This window comes from Bufo gargarizans, chromosome 2 (assembly GCF_014858855.1).
Source record: "Bufo gargarizans isolate SCDJY-AF-19 chromosome 2, ASM1485885v1, whole genome shotgun sequence".
Lineage (NCBI taxonomy): Eukaryota > Metazoa > Chordata > Amphibia > Anura > Bufonidae > Bufo > Bufo gargarizans.
In genome coordinates this window covers 460,982,675-461,004,079 of record NC_058081.1, presented here as the reverse complement: position 1 = coordinate 461,004,079, position 21,405 = coordinate 460,982,675, and the positions used below count along the sequence as shown (strand labels likewise).

General features: G+C 42.7%; 1 protein-coding gene across 2 annotated transcripts in view; it reads right to left on the bottom strand.

Annotated features, from left to right (window-relative positions):
• Window positions 1-1,381: 1,381 nt before the first annotated feature.
• Window positions 1,382-21,405, bottom strand: part of IK (IK cytokine) — a 29,907-nt gene continuing 9,883 nt past the window's right edge. For both annotated transcript variants that reach the window (XM_044281040.1, XM_044281041.1), the window contains 13 exons: window positions 20,658-20,704; window positions 20,388-20,551; window positions 20,068-20,176; window positions 19,157-19,196; window positions 18,743-18,980; window positions 17,333-17,351; window positions 15,774-15,849; window positions 14,322-14,402; window positions 13,371-13,428; window positions 6,635-6,723; window positions 6,268-6,376; window positions 5,416-5,450; window positions 1,382-1,781 (listed from right to left, as the gene is read on the bottom strand). In XM_044281040.1, coding sequence (XP_044136975.1) covers window positions 1,754-1,781; window positions 5,416-5,450; window positions 6,268-6,376; window positions 6,635-6,723; window positions 13,371-13,428; window positions 14,322-14,402; window positions 15,774-15,849; window positions 17,333-17,351; window positions 18,743-18,980; window positions 19,157-19,196; window positions 20,068-20,176; window positions 20,388-20,551; window positions 20,658-20,704 — 1,093 coding nt within the window. In that variant the 3' untranslated portion in view covers window positions 1,382-1,753. The remainder of the gene's footprint in view (window positions 1,782-5,415; window positions 5,451-6,267; window positions 6,377-6,634; window positions 6,724-13,370; window positions 13,429-14,321; window positions 14,403-15,773; window positions 15,850-17,332; window positions 17,352-18,742; window positions 18,981-19,156; window positions 19,197-20,067; window positions 20,177-20,387; window positions 20,552-20,657; window positions 20,705-21,405) is intronic.

The window sequence follows — 21,405 nt, the reverse complement described above, 5'->3', positions numbered from 1 at the left end:
TAACAATAATACCATATTTGAAACTAATTCTGTTTTAGTGTCTCCATGTTCTGAGAGCTATAGTTTTTTTTTTTTTTTTTTTTTTTTTTTAGCGATTTTCTTATGTAGGGGCTAATTTTTTACGGGATGAGGTGACCATTTTATTGGTATCATTTTGTGGGACATAGACCTTTTTGATCGCTTGGCATTGCACTTTTTGTGATGCAAGGTGACAAAAATGGCTTTTTTTGACACCGTTTTTATTTTTTTTATGGTGTTTATCGGACGGGGTGGATCAGGTCATGTTTATAGTGCCGGATGCGGCGATACCCAATGTGTGCGTTTTTTTATTTTTTTTTCAATCAGGGGAAAAGAGGCTTTTTATTTATTTTTTTACTTGAAACTTTTTATTTTTTATTTTATTTTTTTACTTTATTTCTGACTTTAACTTTTGGGGGTGTGATGCCCTCTACAATGCATCTGTATTGTAATGCATTGCCTGTTTGTGTAATACACAGAGTAATACACTGACAGTTTGCCTAGGAGACCCAGCCTGAGGCTGGATCTCCTGGGCACCCGTAGAAGGCAGGTCTCGATGCATTGCAAGGCATTAGGCAGCCTCTGCACGGTATCGGGCTGCCTTCTCATCTATCGGGTCCCCGCCACAGCAGCGTGGGGACCAGATGGACTCCCTCACCCGCAGCAAACCCCCTTCTACGTCGCAAAGCCGATGCATACAGCAGGGGTCCGGTGAACAGGAACAGCCGGTCCCCTGCAGCTGATCAGCGGGCCATAATATTACAGCGCTGGGCAGCAAGTGACGTCCCGCTGCGCCATACTATTACGCCGCTGGTCGGGAAGGGGTTAATAGACTGTTCACATCTTGTTTTTACTGTGAGTTTAACATATACCTTAGATGTACATGGGGGGGGAATAAATAAATACAAACGTATGAAATTTTGTGTTTTTCCTTTTTAAATGTAAATGTTGGATGCATTATTTTTTGTTAAATCATTTTTGTGAAACTTTTTAAATAAAGATTTAAAAGCATGAACAAAAAAAAAAAAAAAAGATCTGTTTAATGTAATGTCTTACGTTTCCATATGCAGAGTCAAAGGTATGGACTTTTGAGCTACATTTGCTCGATTATAGTCTATAGGTACATTGCACAATACGTTTCAATACGTTCTTATTGTTCACAAACATACGCTTGGCGTATAGTAAAAACAAGATGTGAACAGCCCCTTAACTTTGAATAAGCCTAGAATGGGACTGCAGTAATCCACAACTTTGTTTAGTAAATTAGATTTATTTACAGTAGCTTTAAAGGGTTTGTCCTTTTTGAACATAAATATCCGATAGCTGGGACCCACTCCTATCTCAACAACGGGGTCCAGCCTGTGAATGCAGAGGACACCACTCCTCCAGTCACTGCAATGGGAGTTACGAAAATAGCTGAGCCAGACATGACTATTTTAGGCAGTCCTATAGCAGTGAAAAGCAAAAGCTGTACATGACCGGAGCGGGTCCTATTGATGTGGACTGCGGCTTTCATGCATTTATGGCATATCGTTTGCCATAAATGTCTGGTTTGGACACTTTAAACAGTGATATATCTATCTATATCTTGATACACAGTACATAAAATTCTTTGTCCCACAAGATACATCACATGTAAGTTTGTAGTCAAATTGTAAAGACATCAACTTTAATCTGTCTCAATAAAGAAAAATGCCACATCTGAAAACGAAGATCAGTTACATCCACATCATCTTTAATATTTAGGTCTTTTCACTTCAACCCTGAAAATTAAAGACATAACATTCAGTTAGTTTGAAAAGTTAAAATAAGACAGAAAGAAGTTTTCTTCAAACAAACTATATTAGAGAGTACATTGACAGAGAAATAAAAATATATTTACTGGACTAAGATGAACTGGACTGAAATAGAGATACTTCCTGGTGTCTACCGGTTCAGTATAGTCAGTATGTTAATATTAAGCTGTATGGTTGCAGGTCTGGCTCTACAGGGAACATGGCATGCACCCTACCCAGTGCAACTAGGCAGTATTTCCATTTGCCTTCCAAGGACAGTGATAGAAATGTAAGGCAAATTTATTAGGACCATGCACCAGAAATTTAAATCTACTTAGACTATAATTTCTGTAGTGGGGTGATGCATGGAGTCATGGGGATTGCTCAGCTTCTACCCTTCTCTATAGCTGTGTTGCTGCCACACAGAGAACATTCCCATGCTTGCCAGCGTCAGGACCCTGAGATCCATCATGTCCTGACACTGGCGTGTTAGTCGCTAGCAGGGAAGATATTTCACAGTATTTATGAATTAAAACTTTAACATATCTTACTGGCTGGCCATTGTGACCTGACACTACCGGCATTAATTAACGCTGGGTGTGTCAGGTCCCAATACACCTGGCCAATGGTTCAGGAGTGCTTGCTTTAGTATTGATAACAGGAAGAAACCGAGAAGGGTGCTGGCGGCCCAGTATGCATTGGCCCACTGAGAATATTCCCTGAAGGGTCTACTGCCAGTCTGCCCCCGATTATTACCTATCCTTTGTAGTAATACTCCTTTAGGATAGGACCAGTACAGGTAATTCGACCACATACCTCAAGATACAAAGTTTTTAAGGGTGAATTTGTCATATGTATATTATAATTTAGAGAAATTCTGTCAGCATAGAAATCTTTTTTAAACTACAGTGAATAGCATTAGGGAAGCTTTATAGAAAACTACATTTTATTTTATTCCTCACCATTGTCCCCCTACTGAGCACCCACATATAGGTATGAGCATACCTGAGTTTCACGTTCGGGTTCTGGCTGAATTTCAGTAATGAATTCCGTTATCACGGAATATAACAGAATTACCGTATTTTTCGCCCCATAAGACGCACTTTTTCCCCCCATAAATGAGGGGGAAATGCCCCTGCGTTTTATGGGGCGAATGCTTCCATTTTACATCGCAGTCTGCGACGCTGCAGCATCGCAGACTGCGATGTATGAGCCGGGAGAGAGGAGGGGCTGGAGTCCGGAACTGGGGGCAGTCACTGTACTCTTACATCGGGCCCCGTCAAGCGTCTGCTCCGCCCACTTTATGAATGGAGCAGGCACGCAACGTCAGTGAGTGACGTTACTGCTGCCATCCGCTCTGCCTGCTATGGAAGCTTGTTCGTAAGTGCTGAGGGGATACAGGGGAACATGGGAGAGCGCAGCGTTAGTTAAACTTAATAACAGGATAAGGAATCATGTTTATAAATAATTCGGTGAGCAGAGGGCCGATGCATCTTGTGGTACACTGTTATGAGGGGGATCTGTGTATGACATAGCAGTGCCATCCACGATCCTCCCGCCCCACAACAGTGCCATCCACGATCCCCCCCGCCCCACAACAGTGCCATCCACGATCCCCCCGCCCCACAACAGTGCCATGGAAAGACCACCATTAATTCAAAACCCACCAAAAGCACACCTTTAGGGTTAAATTTTTTTTTTTCTTATTTTCCTCCTCAAAAACCTTGCGTCTTATAGGGCGAAAAATACGGTATATGATAGAATGCAAATCGGAAGCCTTTAAGAGGCATTCTGTCATAATAGAAGTCTATCGGCAGCATAATGGAGCCGTCTGGTTTTGTTTAGGAGTCCTGTCCTGCATAACAGAAACAAGACTGATCCTTTATGCTAGCCATAGACTTCTATTATGATGGAATGCAAAACGAAAGGCCTCTTAAAGCCTTCTGTTTTGCATTCTGTCATAGAATAACGTGATAATGGAATTCAGCCAGAACCCAAACAACTCAGGTTCACTCACCCCTACCCACAAACCTACAGTAATATAATTGAGAGGACTGCACACACATAAAGGGGAAGACTTAGAGGAGTAATCTGAATGCATTACAGTGCATGGGGGCGAGTACTAAAGGGCATGCGTCAGCAGATTTGTAGCTATGAAACTGGTTGACCTGTAGCATGTGGGCTTGGCAACAGAAGACTAGGGATGAGCGAACTTGTGTTTTCAAGTCCGGTGTACAAGGTTCTGGTTATGTAAGAATTCAGTTATGGATTCCGCTACCACAGACCATAAGTTGCGGTCAGTGGTAGCGGAATCCTTAACGGAATTCCCAGATATCCCAAAACTTGCATGGCAAACTTGATAAACATAAGTTCACTCAACACTACTGAAGACGTGTGTGTGGGTCCCATGTTCATATGTGCCTGCATTGCTGAGAAAAATTATGTTTTCATATATGCAAATTAGTCTCTAGGAGCAATCAGGGCATTGCCGTTACACCTAAAGGCTTTGCTTTCTGCAACTGTCACTCCCTCTCCACTTTGATTGACAGGGCAAGAGGCATGATCACATTTACACCGCCTAAGCAAAACAATAGTTGATCTTAGGGAGACCAGCTACAAAAAACACTGGAGCCTCATTTAAGAGTCTCAACACAGCAATCGAAAGTGCAAAGCTCCCTGGGGAGCAGTAATATGCGAAAAACCATAAAGCCCCAATTAAGGGTCTACAACACAGTAAAAGCTAGATATCCCTCCAGGGAAGGAAAACCAAGCAAAGGGTAGTCCCCATCATAGAGATCACCTGATCCACTATACTAAGTGGCCCTTATGTTAAGATCCAGCTCTTTTACAAGCCTTAGGGATATGACAGGGGAAGACCTAAGCCAGTTATGCATACACAGTCAGCTGTTTCAGGGTGTTGCCCCTCAGTGTGAAATAGGATTCTGGCTAACCAGGAGCAATGCCTTGGAGACTACTCAAACAAAACAATAACTGATCTTAGGGAGACCAGCTACAAAAACCACTGTGAAGTCTCATTTAAAACTCTCAACACAGCAATCCAAAGTGCAAAGCTCCTTGGGAAACAATAATATGCAAAATAACCGTGGAGCCCCAGTTATGGGTCTTCAACACAGTGAAAACCAGATATCCCTCAAAAGGAAGCAAAAGGGGTGTCCCCATTATAGAGATCACCAGATCCACTAGCTAGATCTTGTCCCCTATGTCAAGATCCAGCTAAGGTGCGGCAGCTGCAGAGAGGTGAGCATATAGGTGTAATGGTAATGCCCCTTTGCTCCTGGAGGCTCATTTGCATATCTTAGAAGATATTTTTCTCAGCACTGCAGGCACATATGAAGATGGGACCATCACAGATGGCTTCAGCTGCCAAGCGCACATGTAACAGGTCAGACAGTTTCATAGGGACACATCTGCTGACAGATAAACGTTACAGATTCCGATTAAGCTTCCCCAATGCCATTCGCTGTACACTGTAGTTTAAAATGTATTTCTGTGCTGACAGATTCCCTTTAATACAAGCAAACAAGTAAAATGTACTGATAACCAGGGATATTTGATAATGTGGCCAGCTATATGACAATATCCCCCAGTTGCAGACACTTACCCATCAGCCTCCAGCTTTTTACGTTTTTCAATGATCTAGACAAAGTACAGAGTCATTAGAATTCAAAGACACATTAAATAGATGGCGTACCTAAAACTCAAAAACATGCAAATAAAACTTTTTCCAAGAAGAAACTAAATCTGACTCTCTGATGCCACCAGATGTAAGATGGCCATCCAATTAGAGAAACATTGCATGGCCTATAAGACTCCTTACACCTTTCTAGGTCAGTGGTGGCGAACCTATGGCACGGGTGCCAAAGATGGCATTCAGAGCCCTCTCTGTGGCCACCTGCACCCTGGAAAAAGTCTAAGAGGTACCAATATGCCTTAGACTTTTCCTGCCATTCATCAGCGCAGAGGGCACTATGAACAGCACAGGCAGCACACTGAATGCAGGCAGGCTATGATAGCTAAATGGTGAAGTACATGGAAGATATACTATATTGGTCTGTAGTAGTCAGGTTATCATAAATTGCAATGTTGGCACTTTGCGATAAATAAGTCTGTTTTGGGTTGCAGTTTGGGCACTCTGTCTCTAAAAGGTTCGCCATCACTGTTGTAGGTGAATCCTAAAACTCAGGGCATGAAGCTATAGTATTCTATGGAGGAGATGTACAGAAAATCTGCAAAGGAAAACCAAAGCGGTTTCCATTACCAGCTGATTGTATCTCTGGTTCCATTAAAATAATCTGCCTTAGATATATGAAAGCTATATCATCATGGTTTCCACCAGTTTTCCTTTGCAGTAGAATTTCTGTACAGCTGGAGTAGATGGATAAAGGTATAGATGTTAGGCACAGTACAGTGTGGTAGAGGTAGATAGTACCATAGAAATAAATCATATTCTTACCGCACTGATCTTTTTCCACTGTCTGTCCAATTCTGCTTTTTCATTTGTCTCCTTGAAGCGTCTTGTTTTACGTCCCTCTGACATTTTGATACCATATTGAAATGCAGCCCTAAATAAACAGAAAATTAAACATTCAGGATACTGAAAGCATTACCCCTTACCCCTCTAATGCAGAAGGAAACCTGTACACTGCCTCTACCCTGCCAGAAAAGACAAGGAAGACTCTTGAGGTATTTTAAACTGGAACAAAATTTAGCCAACAGAAGGTTACATCAGGGGGGTGCCCCTGCATAAGCTCAAAATATCCTAACTGGGCATAGAAGATATGGAGGTGTACAATAATACATTCCCTAAGAGAACTACTCACTTGGGTAGAGCCTCTTTATTGTTCATATAGTCACTGTATTCTTCTTGAGTATCAAAGTCCCACCGTCCCAAAGGTCCTTTTTTATTGCCCTGCAAAAGCAGAAAGAAAAAAAAAAAAGCGGAGTTAAAAAGGACCTTTAATGCGTTTGTAGTAAGCGAGATAAATACAGTCCTGATCAAAAGTTTAAGACCACTTGAAAAATGGAAAAAAATCATTTAGCATGGCTGGATCTTAACAAGATGAGCTTCAACATGCAAAAAGAAGAAATGGGAGTGAGAAAACTTTTGAGCACTCAATTTTATGAAAACAACGAATAAACTGAAACAGGTTGTTTTCAGCTGATCAAAAGTTTAGGACCACACCTGCAAAAAATAAATAAATACCCCCCACCCACAGAAATCCAACTTCCAAACACAAACTCAGTAATGAGTAGCTCCACCGTTATCGTTTATCACTTCAAAAATTTGTTTCGGCATGCTTGATGCAAGCGTTTCCATGAGGCGAGTGGGAACATTTCTCCAAGTGGTGAAGACGGCCGCACCAAGGCCATCTACTGTCTGGTACTGTTGTCCATTTTTGTAAACTTCCCTTCCCATCCATCCCCAAAGGTTCTCAATTGGATTTAGATCAGGGGAACATGCAGGATGGGCCAAAACAGTGATGTTATTCTCCTGGAAGAAGTCCCTTGTCCTGCGGGCATTGTGTACTGTAGCGTTGTCCTGTTGAAAAACCCAGTCGTTACCACACAGACGAGGGCCCTCAGTCATGAGGAATGTTCTCTGCAACATTTGGACATAGCCAGCGGCCGTTTGACGGCCCCTGCACTTTCTGAAGCTGCATTGTTCCACTGAAGGAAAAAGCACCCCAGACCATTATGGCGCCCCCTCCACTGTGGCGCGTAGAAAACATTTCTCAAGTAGGATCTGCTTGTCAAGCCAGTAACGTTGGAAACCATCAAGGTTAAATTTTTTCTCAGAGAATAAAACTTTCTTCCACCTTTGAATGTCCCATGTTTGGTGCTCTCTTGCAAAGTCCAAAAGAGCAGTTCTGTGGCGTTCAAGGAGACGAGGTCTTTGAAGACGTTTTTTGTTTTTGAAGCCCTTCAGTCTCAGATGCCGTCTGATGGTTATGGGGCTGCAGTCAGCACCAGTAAGGGCCTTAATTTGGGTCGAGGATCATCCAGTGTCTTGACGGACAGCCAATTGGATCCTCCGGCTCAGTGCCGATAAAAAAAATTTGGGGCCTTCCACTTGACTTTTTTGTTCCATAACCCTCAGGATCATTTAAGAAATTCCAAAATGACTGTCTTACTGCGTCCCACCTCAGCAGCGATGGCGCGCTGCGAGAGACCCTGCTTAGGCTGCTTTCACACTAGCGTTCGCTGGTCCGCTCGTGAGCTCCGTTTGAAGGAGCTCACGAGCGGACCCGAACGCAGCCGTCCAGCCCTGATGCAGTCTGAATGGAGGCGGATCCGCTCAGACTGCATCAGTCTGGCGGCGTTCAGCCTCCGCTCCGCACGGACAGGCGGACAGCTGAACGCTGCTTGCAGCGTTCGGGTGTCCGCCTGGCCGTGCGGATCCGTCCAGACTTTCAATGTAAGTCAATGGGGACGGATCCGTTTGAAGATGCCACAATGTGGCTCAATCTTCAAGCGGATCCGTCCCCCATTGACTTTACATTGAAAGTCTGGATGGATTCGTACTAGGCTATTTTCACACTTAGCTGTTCTATGCTAAAAATAATGCAGACGGATCCGTTCTGAACGGAGCCTCCGTCTGCATTATTATGAGCGGATCCGTTCAGAACGCTAGTGTGAAAGTAGCCTTATGCAGTTCAACAACCCGACCACGTTCAAAAAGGGAGAGTTTTTTTGCCTTTGCCATCACAATTTGTGACTACCTGACAGAAAATGACAATGAATCCACATCTTTGCACAGATTTGGCCTTTTAAAAGGCATGTGGTCCTAAACTTTCAGTTTGATCGTTGTTGTCATTAAATTGAATGCTCAAAAAATGTTTTGTCTCACTCCCATTTCTTCTTGTTGCATGTTGAAGCTCTACTTGGAACCTTGTTAAGATCCAGCCATGCTAAATATGATTTTTTGCCATTTTTCAAGTGATCTTAAACTTTTGATCAGGACTGTATCAGTACCTGCTGTGCTGCCACCCTGCCTGTTTTTTTTAAAATAGCACTCCTGCGCCCCATTATGACCCCCCGCAAATTTTGCGCTCTGTATGCCAATACTGAGCATCGGACCAATGGGGAGGAGACTGAGTCTCTCTGTGGGCGTCTCCTTCTCCCCTGGCTGTAGCTTTGTCCAATCGCAGCGCAGAGTCACAGTCGGGGAGTTTTTTTTCTCCCTGGCTGTGACGCTCTGCGCTGCGATTGGACAGTGCTACAGCCAGGGAAAAGGAGACGCCCACAGATAAAGACTGTCTCTTCCCCCATTGGTCCGATGCGCAGTATTAGCATACAGAGCGTGAAATTTTCTCAGATCATCAAGGATGTTTTCTTGTAAATTATAACATCCATGCATGCTGCGCCAGAATTATGGCATAAAATGCACAAATGCCGTTTTTATTTGCGGCAAACAAATCAACAGTTTTCTACAGAATTGTAACCATAAAGAATGCATCACACCAGAAAGGAGTTCTAAATGTCAAAGTGGGTGGGGCTATCAAATTGGCGCATATAACGCCTCATTCATCACCCTCTTATCGTTATAAATGGCTCAAATTGTTGCGGACAGTTAAGCCAGCTTATGTGGTGGTGTTTTGTGTAAAAAGTCGCATTTAAGTCAAAGATGCAACTTTTTGTCAAAAAGTCGCATTTATGAAAATGCGTTCGTGAGTAATAGGTATTAAAACAGGATGCATTTATTTTATTTAATATAAATGAGCTAAACAGGATTTAATCACAAAATTGACATTCAACAAAAACAAAAATCAATCACAAAAATGTCCCAAGTTAAAGACAAAAGTCGCAATTTACCCCCTGGAAATGTTGTAAATATGCTTCAAAAGTCACAAGTATGGTTGTGGGGAGGGGTGGCTAAAATGGCACATCAGTAAAAAAATAAATAAAAATAAGTCGCATTTTAGTGCCAATGGGTTAAAATGTCGCAAATCAAGAAAAATGGGCAGATAACTTTATATTTGAAAAAGTAATATTTTACAAGTGGCGTGCACCTTTTGATATACGAGGTGAAACAATTCAGCACTTTTGATTAGTAATGTATTTTTTTGGCGCAAATTACTCTATTATTGATAAACATTCCCCAGAGTGTTTCAATTCTTTGCCCTTTCCAGGTTTGTTCCTATGCTGACCTATTCCTTCACTCAAAAACAGGTACCAAGTCTAAGTAATGCCTAGATTGCAGAAAACTACAGATCAGTGCGGCTGCTGCTGGTGTACTTAGATCAGTGAGCATCGCCTAGCTTGACCACCACTGTATCCACTTGTCAGAGCAGGACTAGACATCTCAGTGTACATAAGTGCTCCTTTTCACCGACAGCAGTTTACAGTTGCCAGCCCGAATGGGAGGGTAACAAACTGGTAAGACTCCGCGCGATGGGGACGTGCATGTATGCGTCCTGGATATCTACGGCCGAAAGGAATTCCCCCTGCTCCAGAGAAGCAATTACGGAACAAAGGGATTCCATCCGAAACCGCTGGAGACGGAGGAACTTGTTCAGTAGTTTGAGGTCCAGGATTGGGCGCACAGAGCTTGGGCACTCGAGATTGTATCCTCGGGATACATGATAGAGTTCCTGTCTCTTCCCCCAGACAGGTTTTTTTTAATCCCGTCCTCCAAGGAACCCAAATTTTTTGTCACCTTACATCACAAAAAGTACAACAGCAAGCGATTAAAAAGGCGTTTGCCCACCAAAATAGTACCAATCTAACGGTCACCTCATCCCGCAAAAAATGAGCCCCTACCTGGAGACAATCGGACACAAAAAAAAAAAAAATGGCTCAGACTATGGACACTAAAACCTAATTGTTTTTGTTTTAAAAAAGCTGTTATTGTGTAAAACTTACATAAATAAAAAGTATACATATTAGCTTTCGCCGCGTCCGTATCGACTGGCTCTATAAAAATATCACATGACCTAGCCCCTCAGATGAAAACCGTAAAAAATAAAAACTGTTTATTTAGCACAATTTTTTGTCACCTTACGTCACAAAAAGTGCAATAGCAAGCGATCAAAAAGTCATATGCACCCCCAAATGTGCCAATCAAACCTTCAAATCATCATGCAAAAAATGAGACCCTACCTAATATAATCGCCCAAAAACTGAAAAAAATATGGCTCTCAGAATATGGAGACACTAAAACATGATTTTTTTTTGTTTCAAAAATGAAATCAGTGTAAAACTTACATAAATAAATAAAAAAAAATATACATATTAAGTATCGCCCGCATCCGTGACAACCTGGTCTATAAAGTTACCACATGATCTAACCTGTCAGATGAATGCTGTAAATAACAAAAAATAAAAAAACTGTGCCAAAACAGCTATTTCTTGTTACCTTGCCTCACAAAAAGTGTAATATAGAGCAACCAAAAAAATCATATGTACACTAAAGTAGTACCAACAAAACTGCCACCCTATCCCGTAGTTTCTAAAACGGTTGGAGTTTCTACTCTAGGGGTGCATCAGGGGGTGTTCAAATGGGACATGGTGTCAAAAAAACAGTTCAGAAAAATCCGACTTCCAAAAACCGTATGGCATTCCTTTCCTTCTGCGCCCTGCCGTGTGCCCGTATAGCAGTTTACGACCACATATGGGGTGTTTCTGTAAACTACAGAATCAGAGCCATAAATATTGAGTTTTGTTTGGCCGTTAACCCTTGCTTTGTAACTGGGGGAAAAAAAGTTATTAAAATGGAAAATCTGCCCAAAAAGTTAAATTTTGAAATTGTATCCCAATTTTCCATTAATTCCTGTGGAACACCTAAAGGGTTAACAGTTTGTAAAATCAGTTTTGAATACCTAGAGGGGTGTAGTTTCTAGAATGGGGTCATTTTAGGGTGGTTTCTATTATGTAAGCCTCACAAAGTGACTTCAGTTCTAAACCGGTCCTTGAAAATTTTCGAAATATTTCAAGATTTGCTTCTAAGGGCTCTTTCACACCTGCATTCTTTTCTTCCGGCATAGAGTTCCGTCGTCGGGGCTCTATGCCGGAAGAATCCTGATCAGGATTATCCCCATGCATTCTGAATGGAGTGAAATCCATTCAGGATGCATCAGGATGTCTTCAGTTCCGGAACGGAACGTTTTTTGGCCGGAGAAAATACCGCAGCATGCTGCGCTTTTTGCTCCGGCCAAAAATCCTGAAGACTTGCCGCAAGGCCGGATCCGGAATGAATACCCATTGAAAGGCATTAATCCGGATCCGGCCTTAAGCTAAACGTCGTTTCGGCGCATTGCCGGATGCGACGTTTAGCTTTTTTAGAGTGGTTACCATGGCTGCCGGGACACTAAAGTCCTGGCAGCCATGGTAAAGTGTAGCGGGGAGCGGTATACTTACCGTCCGTGCGGCTCCCGGGGCGCTCCAGGGTGACGCCAGGGCGCCCCAAGCGCATGGATCACGTGATCGCATGGCACGTCATCCATGCGCATGGGGCGCTCTGACGTCACTCTGGAGCGCCCCGGGAGCTGCGCGGACTGCAAGTATACCGCTCCCCCGCTCCTACTATGGCAACCAGGACTTTAATAGCGTCATGGGTGCCATAGTAACACTGAAAGCATTTTGAAGACGGATCCGTCTTCAAAATGCTTTTTCAGTACACTTGCGTTTTTTCCAGATCCGGTGTGTAATTCCGGCAAGTGGAGTACACGCCGGATCCGGACAACGCAAGTGTGAAAGAGGCCTAAACTTCAAAAGCCTTGTAACAACCCCAAAAATGAAAATGTCATTTCCAAAATGATCCAAACATGAAGTAGACATATGGGGAATGTAAAGTAATAACTATTTTTGTAGGCATTACTATGTATTATAGAAGTAGAGAAATTGAAACATGGAAATTTGCGATTTTTTCCAAAAGTTTGGTAAATTTGGTTTTAGTTTTTTTAATAAATAAAAAAGATTTTTTGGGACTTCATTTTACCAGTGTCATGAAGTACAATATGTGACGAAAAAGCAATCTCAGAATGGCCTGGATAAGTCAAAGCGTTTTAAAGTTATCACCACAAAGTGACCCCGGTCAGATTTGCAAAAAAAAGGGGCCTGGTCCTTAACCCTTTCATGACCAAGGGTCACTGATGCCCCAGTGTCCAGGTCGCATCGGAGGCAGGGCTCACAGGAGGGGGTGGGGGGAGTTTGAGGCGCACAGATCGGGTGGCAAAGATCGGGGGCACAGATCGGGGGGCTTCATTACACATTACCCGATTTCAGGCTCTGATCTGCAGAGTACAGATCAGAGCCTGAAACCGGCATTTTAACACTGCCGTGATCCGATTGGTTAGTCTGCACAGACTAACCAATCGGATCGATTGCCGGCAAGGCACCACTCATATTGGTCCCTTGCCGGCATTACTAGACTGTATGCTGTCCCTGACAGCAGCAGGGCAGGGGAAGAAGCTTTAAAGAACTGCCTGATGTCTAAACACGTGGTAGCTGCAAGGGGTATGTGCAGCTATCACGTATATAGACTGATTGCAGTCGGGAAGGGGTTAAGGTGAAAATGAGCCCGGTCCTTAAGGAGTTAAGAAGCGGACCGAGACTTACCTGGTCCATTTTACTGTAATCCACTTCTTCATCACTGTCAACTGCCATATCATCCATACTTTAAATAAAGGAATGGAGGAACAGATTGTCGTTAAATGCAATTCATAGGTAGCCTGAAAATTTTAACATGTAATGCAAGAAAATGCCAAATTTTTATAGGAAATTAAGAACAGATATTCCAGGGTTGATCAGTCATATATAAAATATAGAATCACATCTAGCAACATGACGACAGTCTAATACATCAAGGAATGTACATGCACATTGTTAAATAAGAAAATGCGGTCACTGGTCAGGATGACACCTTTTGTTACCCTGGCTCTGCAGGGTCCCTGAACAGGAGCAAATACTAGGTTTAATCTTGCCACTGTTTGCAAATTAGCCTCAGTTTTATATGCCATATTTCCAGACAACCCTGTTAAAAGAGCCTATATGCCCAGTAAAGATTACAACATAGAAAATTATCTTACAGACGGAGAAGTAAACTTCCCCAGATCATCATTACCCAAAAATAAGACCAAATCATATCTTGGATACTTGACAATGCGATTATTCAACAAGATCTGAGTAGGCCTCCAGCTTTACATGGAATTAGAACATACTAGAGGGAAGAGTTATCAAAACTGGTGCAAAGCAAAACTAGCTTCATTCCCATAGCAAACAGAGTCCACCTTTCCTTTTCCAAAAGGAGCTCTGAAAAATTATAATTTCCCTTTAAACCAGTTTTGATAAGTCTCCCTCATTGCATAAATTTGCAGCAACAGATATTATTTTGCTTAGAAGACATCTATAGCTATAAAATACAAAATCCAGCTCCTTGGCTTATGCTGGCTGAATATAAAAATGTACTAATTAGTTGAATATAAAATTTAGCGTTTCATGCACAATAGTTAGTAGTCTACAATAAGTAAATACTGTGCAATCAGATGCACAGCACCAGGTACAACTTACGTTCCAGGGTAACATTCAGCATAACTGTTCCACATCCCAAAAAAATCTCCCAACTGCTTCTTGTCTTCATGTTTCTTCATTGTTTGCAGTGGTTAAGAAACGTAAAGTAAGACAAGGACAACTGCACTTAAAAACAGTAAGGCCCCTTTCACACAAGCAAGTTTTCTGCGCGGATGCAATGCGTGACGTGAACGCATAGCACCCGCACTGAATCCTGACCCATTCATTTCAATGGGTCTGTGTAATGAGCGTTTTCTTTCACCCATCAGTTCTGCGTTGCGTGAAAAACGCAGCATGTTCTATATTCAGCGTTTTTCACGCAGCCCTGGCCTCATAGAAGTGAAAGGGGCTTCAGTGAAAAATGCATCGCATCCGGAAGTGCGGGTGCGATGCATTTTTCACTGATGGTTTCTAGAAGATGTTGTTTGTAAACCTTCAGGTTTTTTTATCACGCGCGTGAAAAACGCATCAAAACGAATTGCACTCACGTGGAAAACACGGAACAACTGAACGCAATAACAGACAAAACTGACTGAACTTGCTTGCAAAATGGTGCGAGTTTTACTGAACGCACCCCGAGCCAATCCGTATCGTTCGTGTGAAAGTAACTAAAAAGGCACTTAACCACAAGCTGACTGCCCGTTGACTATAAACGTCTGGGTGACTGGCACACATCTCTGCAGATGTTTCTAAACGTCCTTGCAGAGATTACAGCAGCACACTAATCGTCAGTGACAGCATAGGTCCCCATAGAGAAGCCAGAGATGGATTTTCACTGTCCTAGAATTTCCCATCGCACAAAGAGCAGTGTATACACATCAGGCAGCAGCAATGCTTCCTGCTCTGGTCCCAGCGTTCATGCCTGCCATATAAGGAGTTTCAAATGAAGCCACTGCATGTAACAGCCACGAGTGGGAGGACTACAACGTTGTTCCTCTTCATAACTAATAAAACAAAACCTGTAAAACCCACTTTAAGAAGAGTAACTAAACCTTTGTTATTTTTAATATGACGTCCCTAATAAAACTATTTGTAATACACTATTAATCAATTTTCTATTTTTATGACACATACTTCCCAAAAGCGCACCATTTCCTGGTGCGCTTAAAACTCAGTTCTTTGTACACTGACAACAGCTCAGTGGTGTACGGGGTACACATTTTATCAATGGGGCCGCAGCAGTGCTGTGAGTACAGGCAGAAGTGCCATATTGCTGCTCCTGCCCGTGTTTCTCTCTCCCCCCCCCCCCCCCCCCCTTCCCCGGAGGATTACTAACTCTTGGCATAGCACATGGCTACCCTGTACCTATGTACTATGCCCGGATTAGCTAAGCGGAGCGGGCTCCTGCCTGCTCCGCTAATCCTGGCATAGTACGTGCAAGAACTACTAGTTTTGATAGATATTCATAATGCGTTTGCATAGAAAAAGCTAAATACAGACAAAAAAGGATATTCTATTCCCTCCCAACCAGGAGCTCCAGCGAAGTTATCATTGATGGACTTAAGAAGATCCTTGGTTGATCCAGGTCCTAGTAAAGATAGATAAAAGTTTCCATTATTATGATTTCACAGAAAAAAAAAAAAAAAAGAATTAGAAAGGTTCACTTTTATATATCTCCTCACACGACACTAAAGACTAGCAGCTTGGCAGGAGCTTTGTACAATTGTCCAAGTCAGACCCCTGCTTATTACAGTCTTAGGATAGGCCAGCAAAGCATTTCTCCAGAAAACCCCTGTGAAAGGGGTTCTAAACATAGAAAACAAAATCCTCCTTAAAGGGAGTCTTTCACCTAAAATGACCATTATACACCACAAACATGATGATATCCATTACATTCCCCATATTATAATCTTACCTTTGATATTGCTGTCCGTCGCCTATTCGCTCTTAAAAACACTTTTATTCCATATGCTAATCAGGTTCTGAAGGTGCCCAGGGGCGGCGTTTATGCGGCCGGTGCCCAGGCTCCACGGCGCTGTTCAAATCAAACCCCTCCCCTTTCACCCCTCTGGCCCGCCCTCGGTTCTTCAGATACCATCCTCCAAGTCAATGACAAATCCGGCGCCTGCGTACTCCATTACTCACTAGGGCAGAGGCAGCAGAGCTTTTAATGCGCATGCGCCAGCCCGTACATCCCGATCTAGCCGGCGGAAGTAAACTGCCAAAATATCGGGATGTACGGGCCGGCGCATGCGCATTAAACGCTCTGCTGCCTCTGCCCTAGTGAGTAATGGAGTGCGCAGGCGCAGGATTTGTCATTGACTTGGAGGATGGTATCTGAAGAACCGAGGGCGGGCCAGAGGGGTGAAAGGGGAGGGGTTTGATTTGAACAGCGCCGTGGAGCCTGGGCACCGGCCGCATAAACGCCGCCCCTGGGCACCTTCAGAACCTGATTAGCATATGGAATAAAAGTGTTTTTAAGAGCGAATAGGTGACGGACAGCAATATCAAAGGTAAGATTATAATATGGGGAATGTAATGGATATCATCATGTTTGTGGTGTATAATGGTCATTTTAGGTGAAAGACTCCCTTTAAAATGTCATTTTATCCTTTTTTTTGCTGCCTTCATTGCAGTAAAAACTGAGAAATAAAACTAAAAAAGAAAATGCAGAAGACCCGCCAAACAGGTCATGTCAGTCTCCTACAGACAAAAGGATAACTAACTAGCCTAGTGTCTTTGGTAGAGATATAGTAGGAATTATAACCACAGAGCTGTGATGAAAACAGGAAGTAATCCATGTACACATCCTGCCAGGACGGAAAGATGCCTAGAATAGGGGAAGGCAAGTGCTGACAAACAGGCATATGGGGTACTCTGGGCAGATAAACTGTTTCATTATGAAATTGGAGAACTCCTTTAAAAAGAACGTGTTGCTCCCTGCAGTGAAAAGCATAGGCATTTCCAACCTCATTTTATCCTTACCATAGCTGGAGTGGTTTCCTGCACAGCAATCTTTAAATTCTGCTCTTTACCACTTACTTACAAATAGTGCATTATATAAAACTCACCCTTTTCAGTTTCTTGAGGCTGAAAGAAAAAGCAAAACACTCATGTTAAAAGATGTAACTATATTTTTCCCCCAAATATACCACTGGAAAGTGTACTAGCCTTAAAAGGGGTTTTCCAGGCTCCTGATATTTATGACCTATCCTCAGGATAGAACATCTATATCTAATCAGGGGGATCTTACATCCCCACAGATCAACTGCTCCCTACAACCTCTGGCGCTGGAACTAGCATTTTGAATGAAACCTGAAGCACAGGCCCGTTCAAGGTGTAGTGACAGTGAATGAGTTACAGTCACTTCAATAGGAAGAGCTGCAGTAACAGAATGGTTACTACATTTTCAATGAAGCTATGCTTCCTGCTCCTTTATTGTGCTCATTGGTGGGGGTCCCAAGAATATGCTGTCAGTGTTCAAAGAATCCCTTTAACGGCATTTTAATACTTCTATCATTGACACACCCATATACTCAACAGTGCAAAAGCAGGCAGATTGTCATGCCATTCTGCCTTGTGCTACATCCCAAGAACTCATAGTTTAGCTGTAATGTCTAACCCTATAGGCTAGGGGTGGCCAACCCATGGTTCTTGAGCCGCATGCGGCCCTTTGCTTCTTCAAGTGCGGCTCTAGCTGTGGAGCAGGGAAGCAGTTAGGCCGGCTCACTCTCCACCCCATGCTCAGATGTCTTCTCCTGATCGGGCACAGTTGTTACTTTGCAGCTCCAGCTCACTCTCCACTACGTCCTGATACACACCGTGTGAGAACGTAGTACATGAAGACACGCACTATGACCCGATGTTGTGCTCATCAGGTCACAGTGGAGAGCGTGTCAGACCTGCAGGTGCTCGAGCAGGACCCCAGTGCCTGATCAGGAGAAGGAAGAGATATTTTTTCAATTATAGAACTGAGCGGGGGGATCAGATCTGAGCGGGGGGGGGGGGTCTTGTTTGAGAATGTGTTGGTCAGCTCAGAGTTGGGGGGGAGGGGGGGGATCTGAGCATCTGACACTGGGAGTCCGATTTGTGTTGTCTGAGCAGAGCATTGGGGGGTCTTATGAGGTTTGGGGATCTTATTTTAGGTCAGATGAGGATTGGGGATATGCTTTAGGAGTCTGATCTGAGGTCTGATGAAAAATATTTTTTTTTCTTTTCTCCGCTAATGAAAAATATGAAAAAAATATTTTTTATCATACCTCAGATCAGATGAAAAATATTCTTTTTTCTCTGTTAAAACCTAGGTGCATCTTGTAGGGTGAAAAATACGGTGACTGTAAATGTATAGCTTGTGGCTACATTTTTTTGTCTCTTTGTGTCTAAGGTTGGCAACCCCTGCTATAGGCAGTCCTGTATCCAGTTATTTAATAATCCATCAAAAGGGAGGTGGGCATAGACAAGTATAACGCATGTTTTTTTACCTCATCGTCAGCCTTTGGCTTCTCAAAGTAGCTGTGCCTCCTCTTCTCTTCTTCCTTGTCTCTTTCTCTATCCCGAACCCTCTCTCTCTCCTTCTCTCGTTCTCGTTCATGATCCCGGTCTCTGTCTCTTAGACGGTCTCGGTCCCTATCCCGCTCCTTCTCCCTGTGCTTCTCTCTCTCTTTCTCACGAGGAGGTTTAGTTGCAGTTGGAACGTAGTCTCCAATATCATCGAAAATGCTTTAATAAATAAAGATAAACGTATTCATATGTGCGCAATGTCGTTCATTTCCGGAGATAAATCATCTCAGAAAACAGATCCTCATGTCCAACATTTGAATATGTATTTATATGACAGGAGCAAATCAGAGCACAGAAAAAATAAAATAAAAAAATGATAATATAAAAGGTTTTACTTCATATCCGCCTCTGGAGGCTTCTTTTCATCCAACTTTCCTATAAAGAAATGAAAGCATTCAATAGTCATGGTTGAATGTGCAGACTGAAAGACCAAGATAATCTTAGGCTTCTTTCACCCATCTAGTTTCCCTAGTGGATGTGATGCGTGTTGTGAATGCATAGCACCCAGACTGAACCCCGACCTATTCATTTCAATGGGTCTGCATTTTTCACACATCATCTCTGATGGAAGATATCTGGATTCAATGCATGTTTTTTCACCGATGGTTACTAGGAGATGTAGATTGTTATTCTCCAGTTAATATTCACGTGCGTGAGAAAACACCTGAAAGCTGATTGAATCCATGTAGAAAAAAAAAAAAAAACCTGAACGCAGTTACAGGCAAAACTAATTGAACTTGCGTGTAAAACCATCCTTTTTTCCCCCCTAAACAGATCCTTACATAAGCCATATCGCTTGAGTGAAGGAGGCCTTACATACCATGGATTTGATCACAGGTAAGATCGTGCACGTGTTATTTTCCAGTGTTGTGAACACGCACAAAGGGGGTTATTTACCACAAGCTGTGACTTTTCCCCGCTCACGCCAGATTTTAAAAAGGGGCCGTGGCGTGTAAATGCTGACAGGCCCGTCTCATTCAGCATTTTCTAAGCCTGTTTTTGGTGTAGAAAAAAAAAAAAAAAAAAGCAGGGTCTGCCCAAGTTATGTGTGTTCCCCTATCTGAATAATCTGTTACGGATAGGGGATAATTTGTTCTAACTGGAACAGCCCTTTTAAGGGCCTTTAACTCTTTCAAGAAACTAAATCAAACCTGCTAATGCATTATGTTTTTATGACTACCAGCCAGGTAGATTATCAGGACAGATGTCAAGTTATGCAGCACATAAGAAGTACGCCAATAACTACCTTTGTCTTTTTTCTTCAGCTTCTTGTTACGAGTTCCTTGCCTCAGGTAGGACAAGATTTGAGTCAACTTGCTAATTACGATGTCATTTGTTGTAAGTGTTGTTTGAGCCTGAAAAGTAAAGGATTATGTAAACCTGAAGCAAAGTGGATCAATTCCAACAAGATGATTGAGGTTATATGGCATTAAGGTATGGCATCCATGATAGTAATCTACCATTCAGGATTAAAATTGTGCCCAAGAGGATTCCTCTCTTTCTACAGAACAGAAGGTGTGGGATAGATTTAGAAATACAGGTGTGATGAATTTTACTACCATTTACCTCCATGGTTGGACAGTCGGCTTTGCTTCGAATAAGTGTGGTTGGAATGTCTGTATCTGCATACTCGTCATCTAAGTCTACCACATAGGCCATCCGTCCAGGCAGAAAGAGTTCATTGCGCTCATATGCTTTGCTCTTAAAAAGCATACGGTACACATTCCGACCTAATAAAAAGGAAACCACTTTGCATGAGATTCAGAAATTTATATTTTTTTATTTTTAAATAAATTCTCTTGCAGAACAAGCACAAAATGTGAAGTATGGACTTACCAAGTCTAGTCTTGAATTCAATCTTATTTTCTGGATCTTCGTCTTTTCTGTAGATAAATAAAACATACGTAAAATGTCACATACACAACAGTGCATCCGATTCTATGGATTACAAATACTGGTCATGGTGACCAGAACTTCTTTCAAATCCTATGTTCTTTTAGTATTTGGGTGCCAACAATAATTAGGGATGAGCGAATTCGAAACATCCAAAGTCGATTTGCATAAAACTTAATTTCAATACTGTACGGAGCAAGCGCTCCGCACAGTATTAGAAGGTATTGGCTCCTATGAGCCGAAGTTATTACTTCGGGTAATTACTTCATAAATTGATTTCTACTGTAAAAAAACTAGATTTTTGTACTTACCGTAAAATCTGTTTCTCTTCAATTCATTGGGGGACACAGGCTTTGACCATGGGTATAGCTGTTGCCGCCAGGAGGCGGACACTAAGCACACAGAGTGTAAGCTCCTCCCTCTCCAGCTATACCGTTTCTACAGGGACTAAGCCAAATCAGTTTAGTTTTGACCATGGGACGTTACAGAGCAGTCCATGAGCGTGGGCTTAACTTCAACCCCCCTGCCAATCAGAGAACCGCTGTCTGCAAAACTGTACGCCCCAAAGAAGCGTCAGAAGATGCAAAGGTGTGCACCCTGTAAAACTTGAAAAAAGTATGCAAAGACGACTTGCACACCTGAAGGGCCGAAGCCCCGTGATGCACCGCCCAAGAGGCCCCCACTGCCCGAG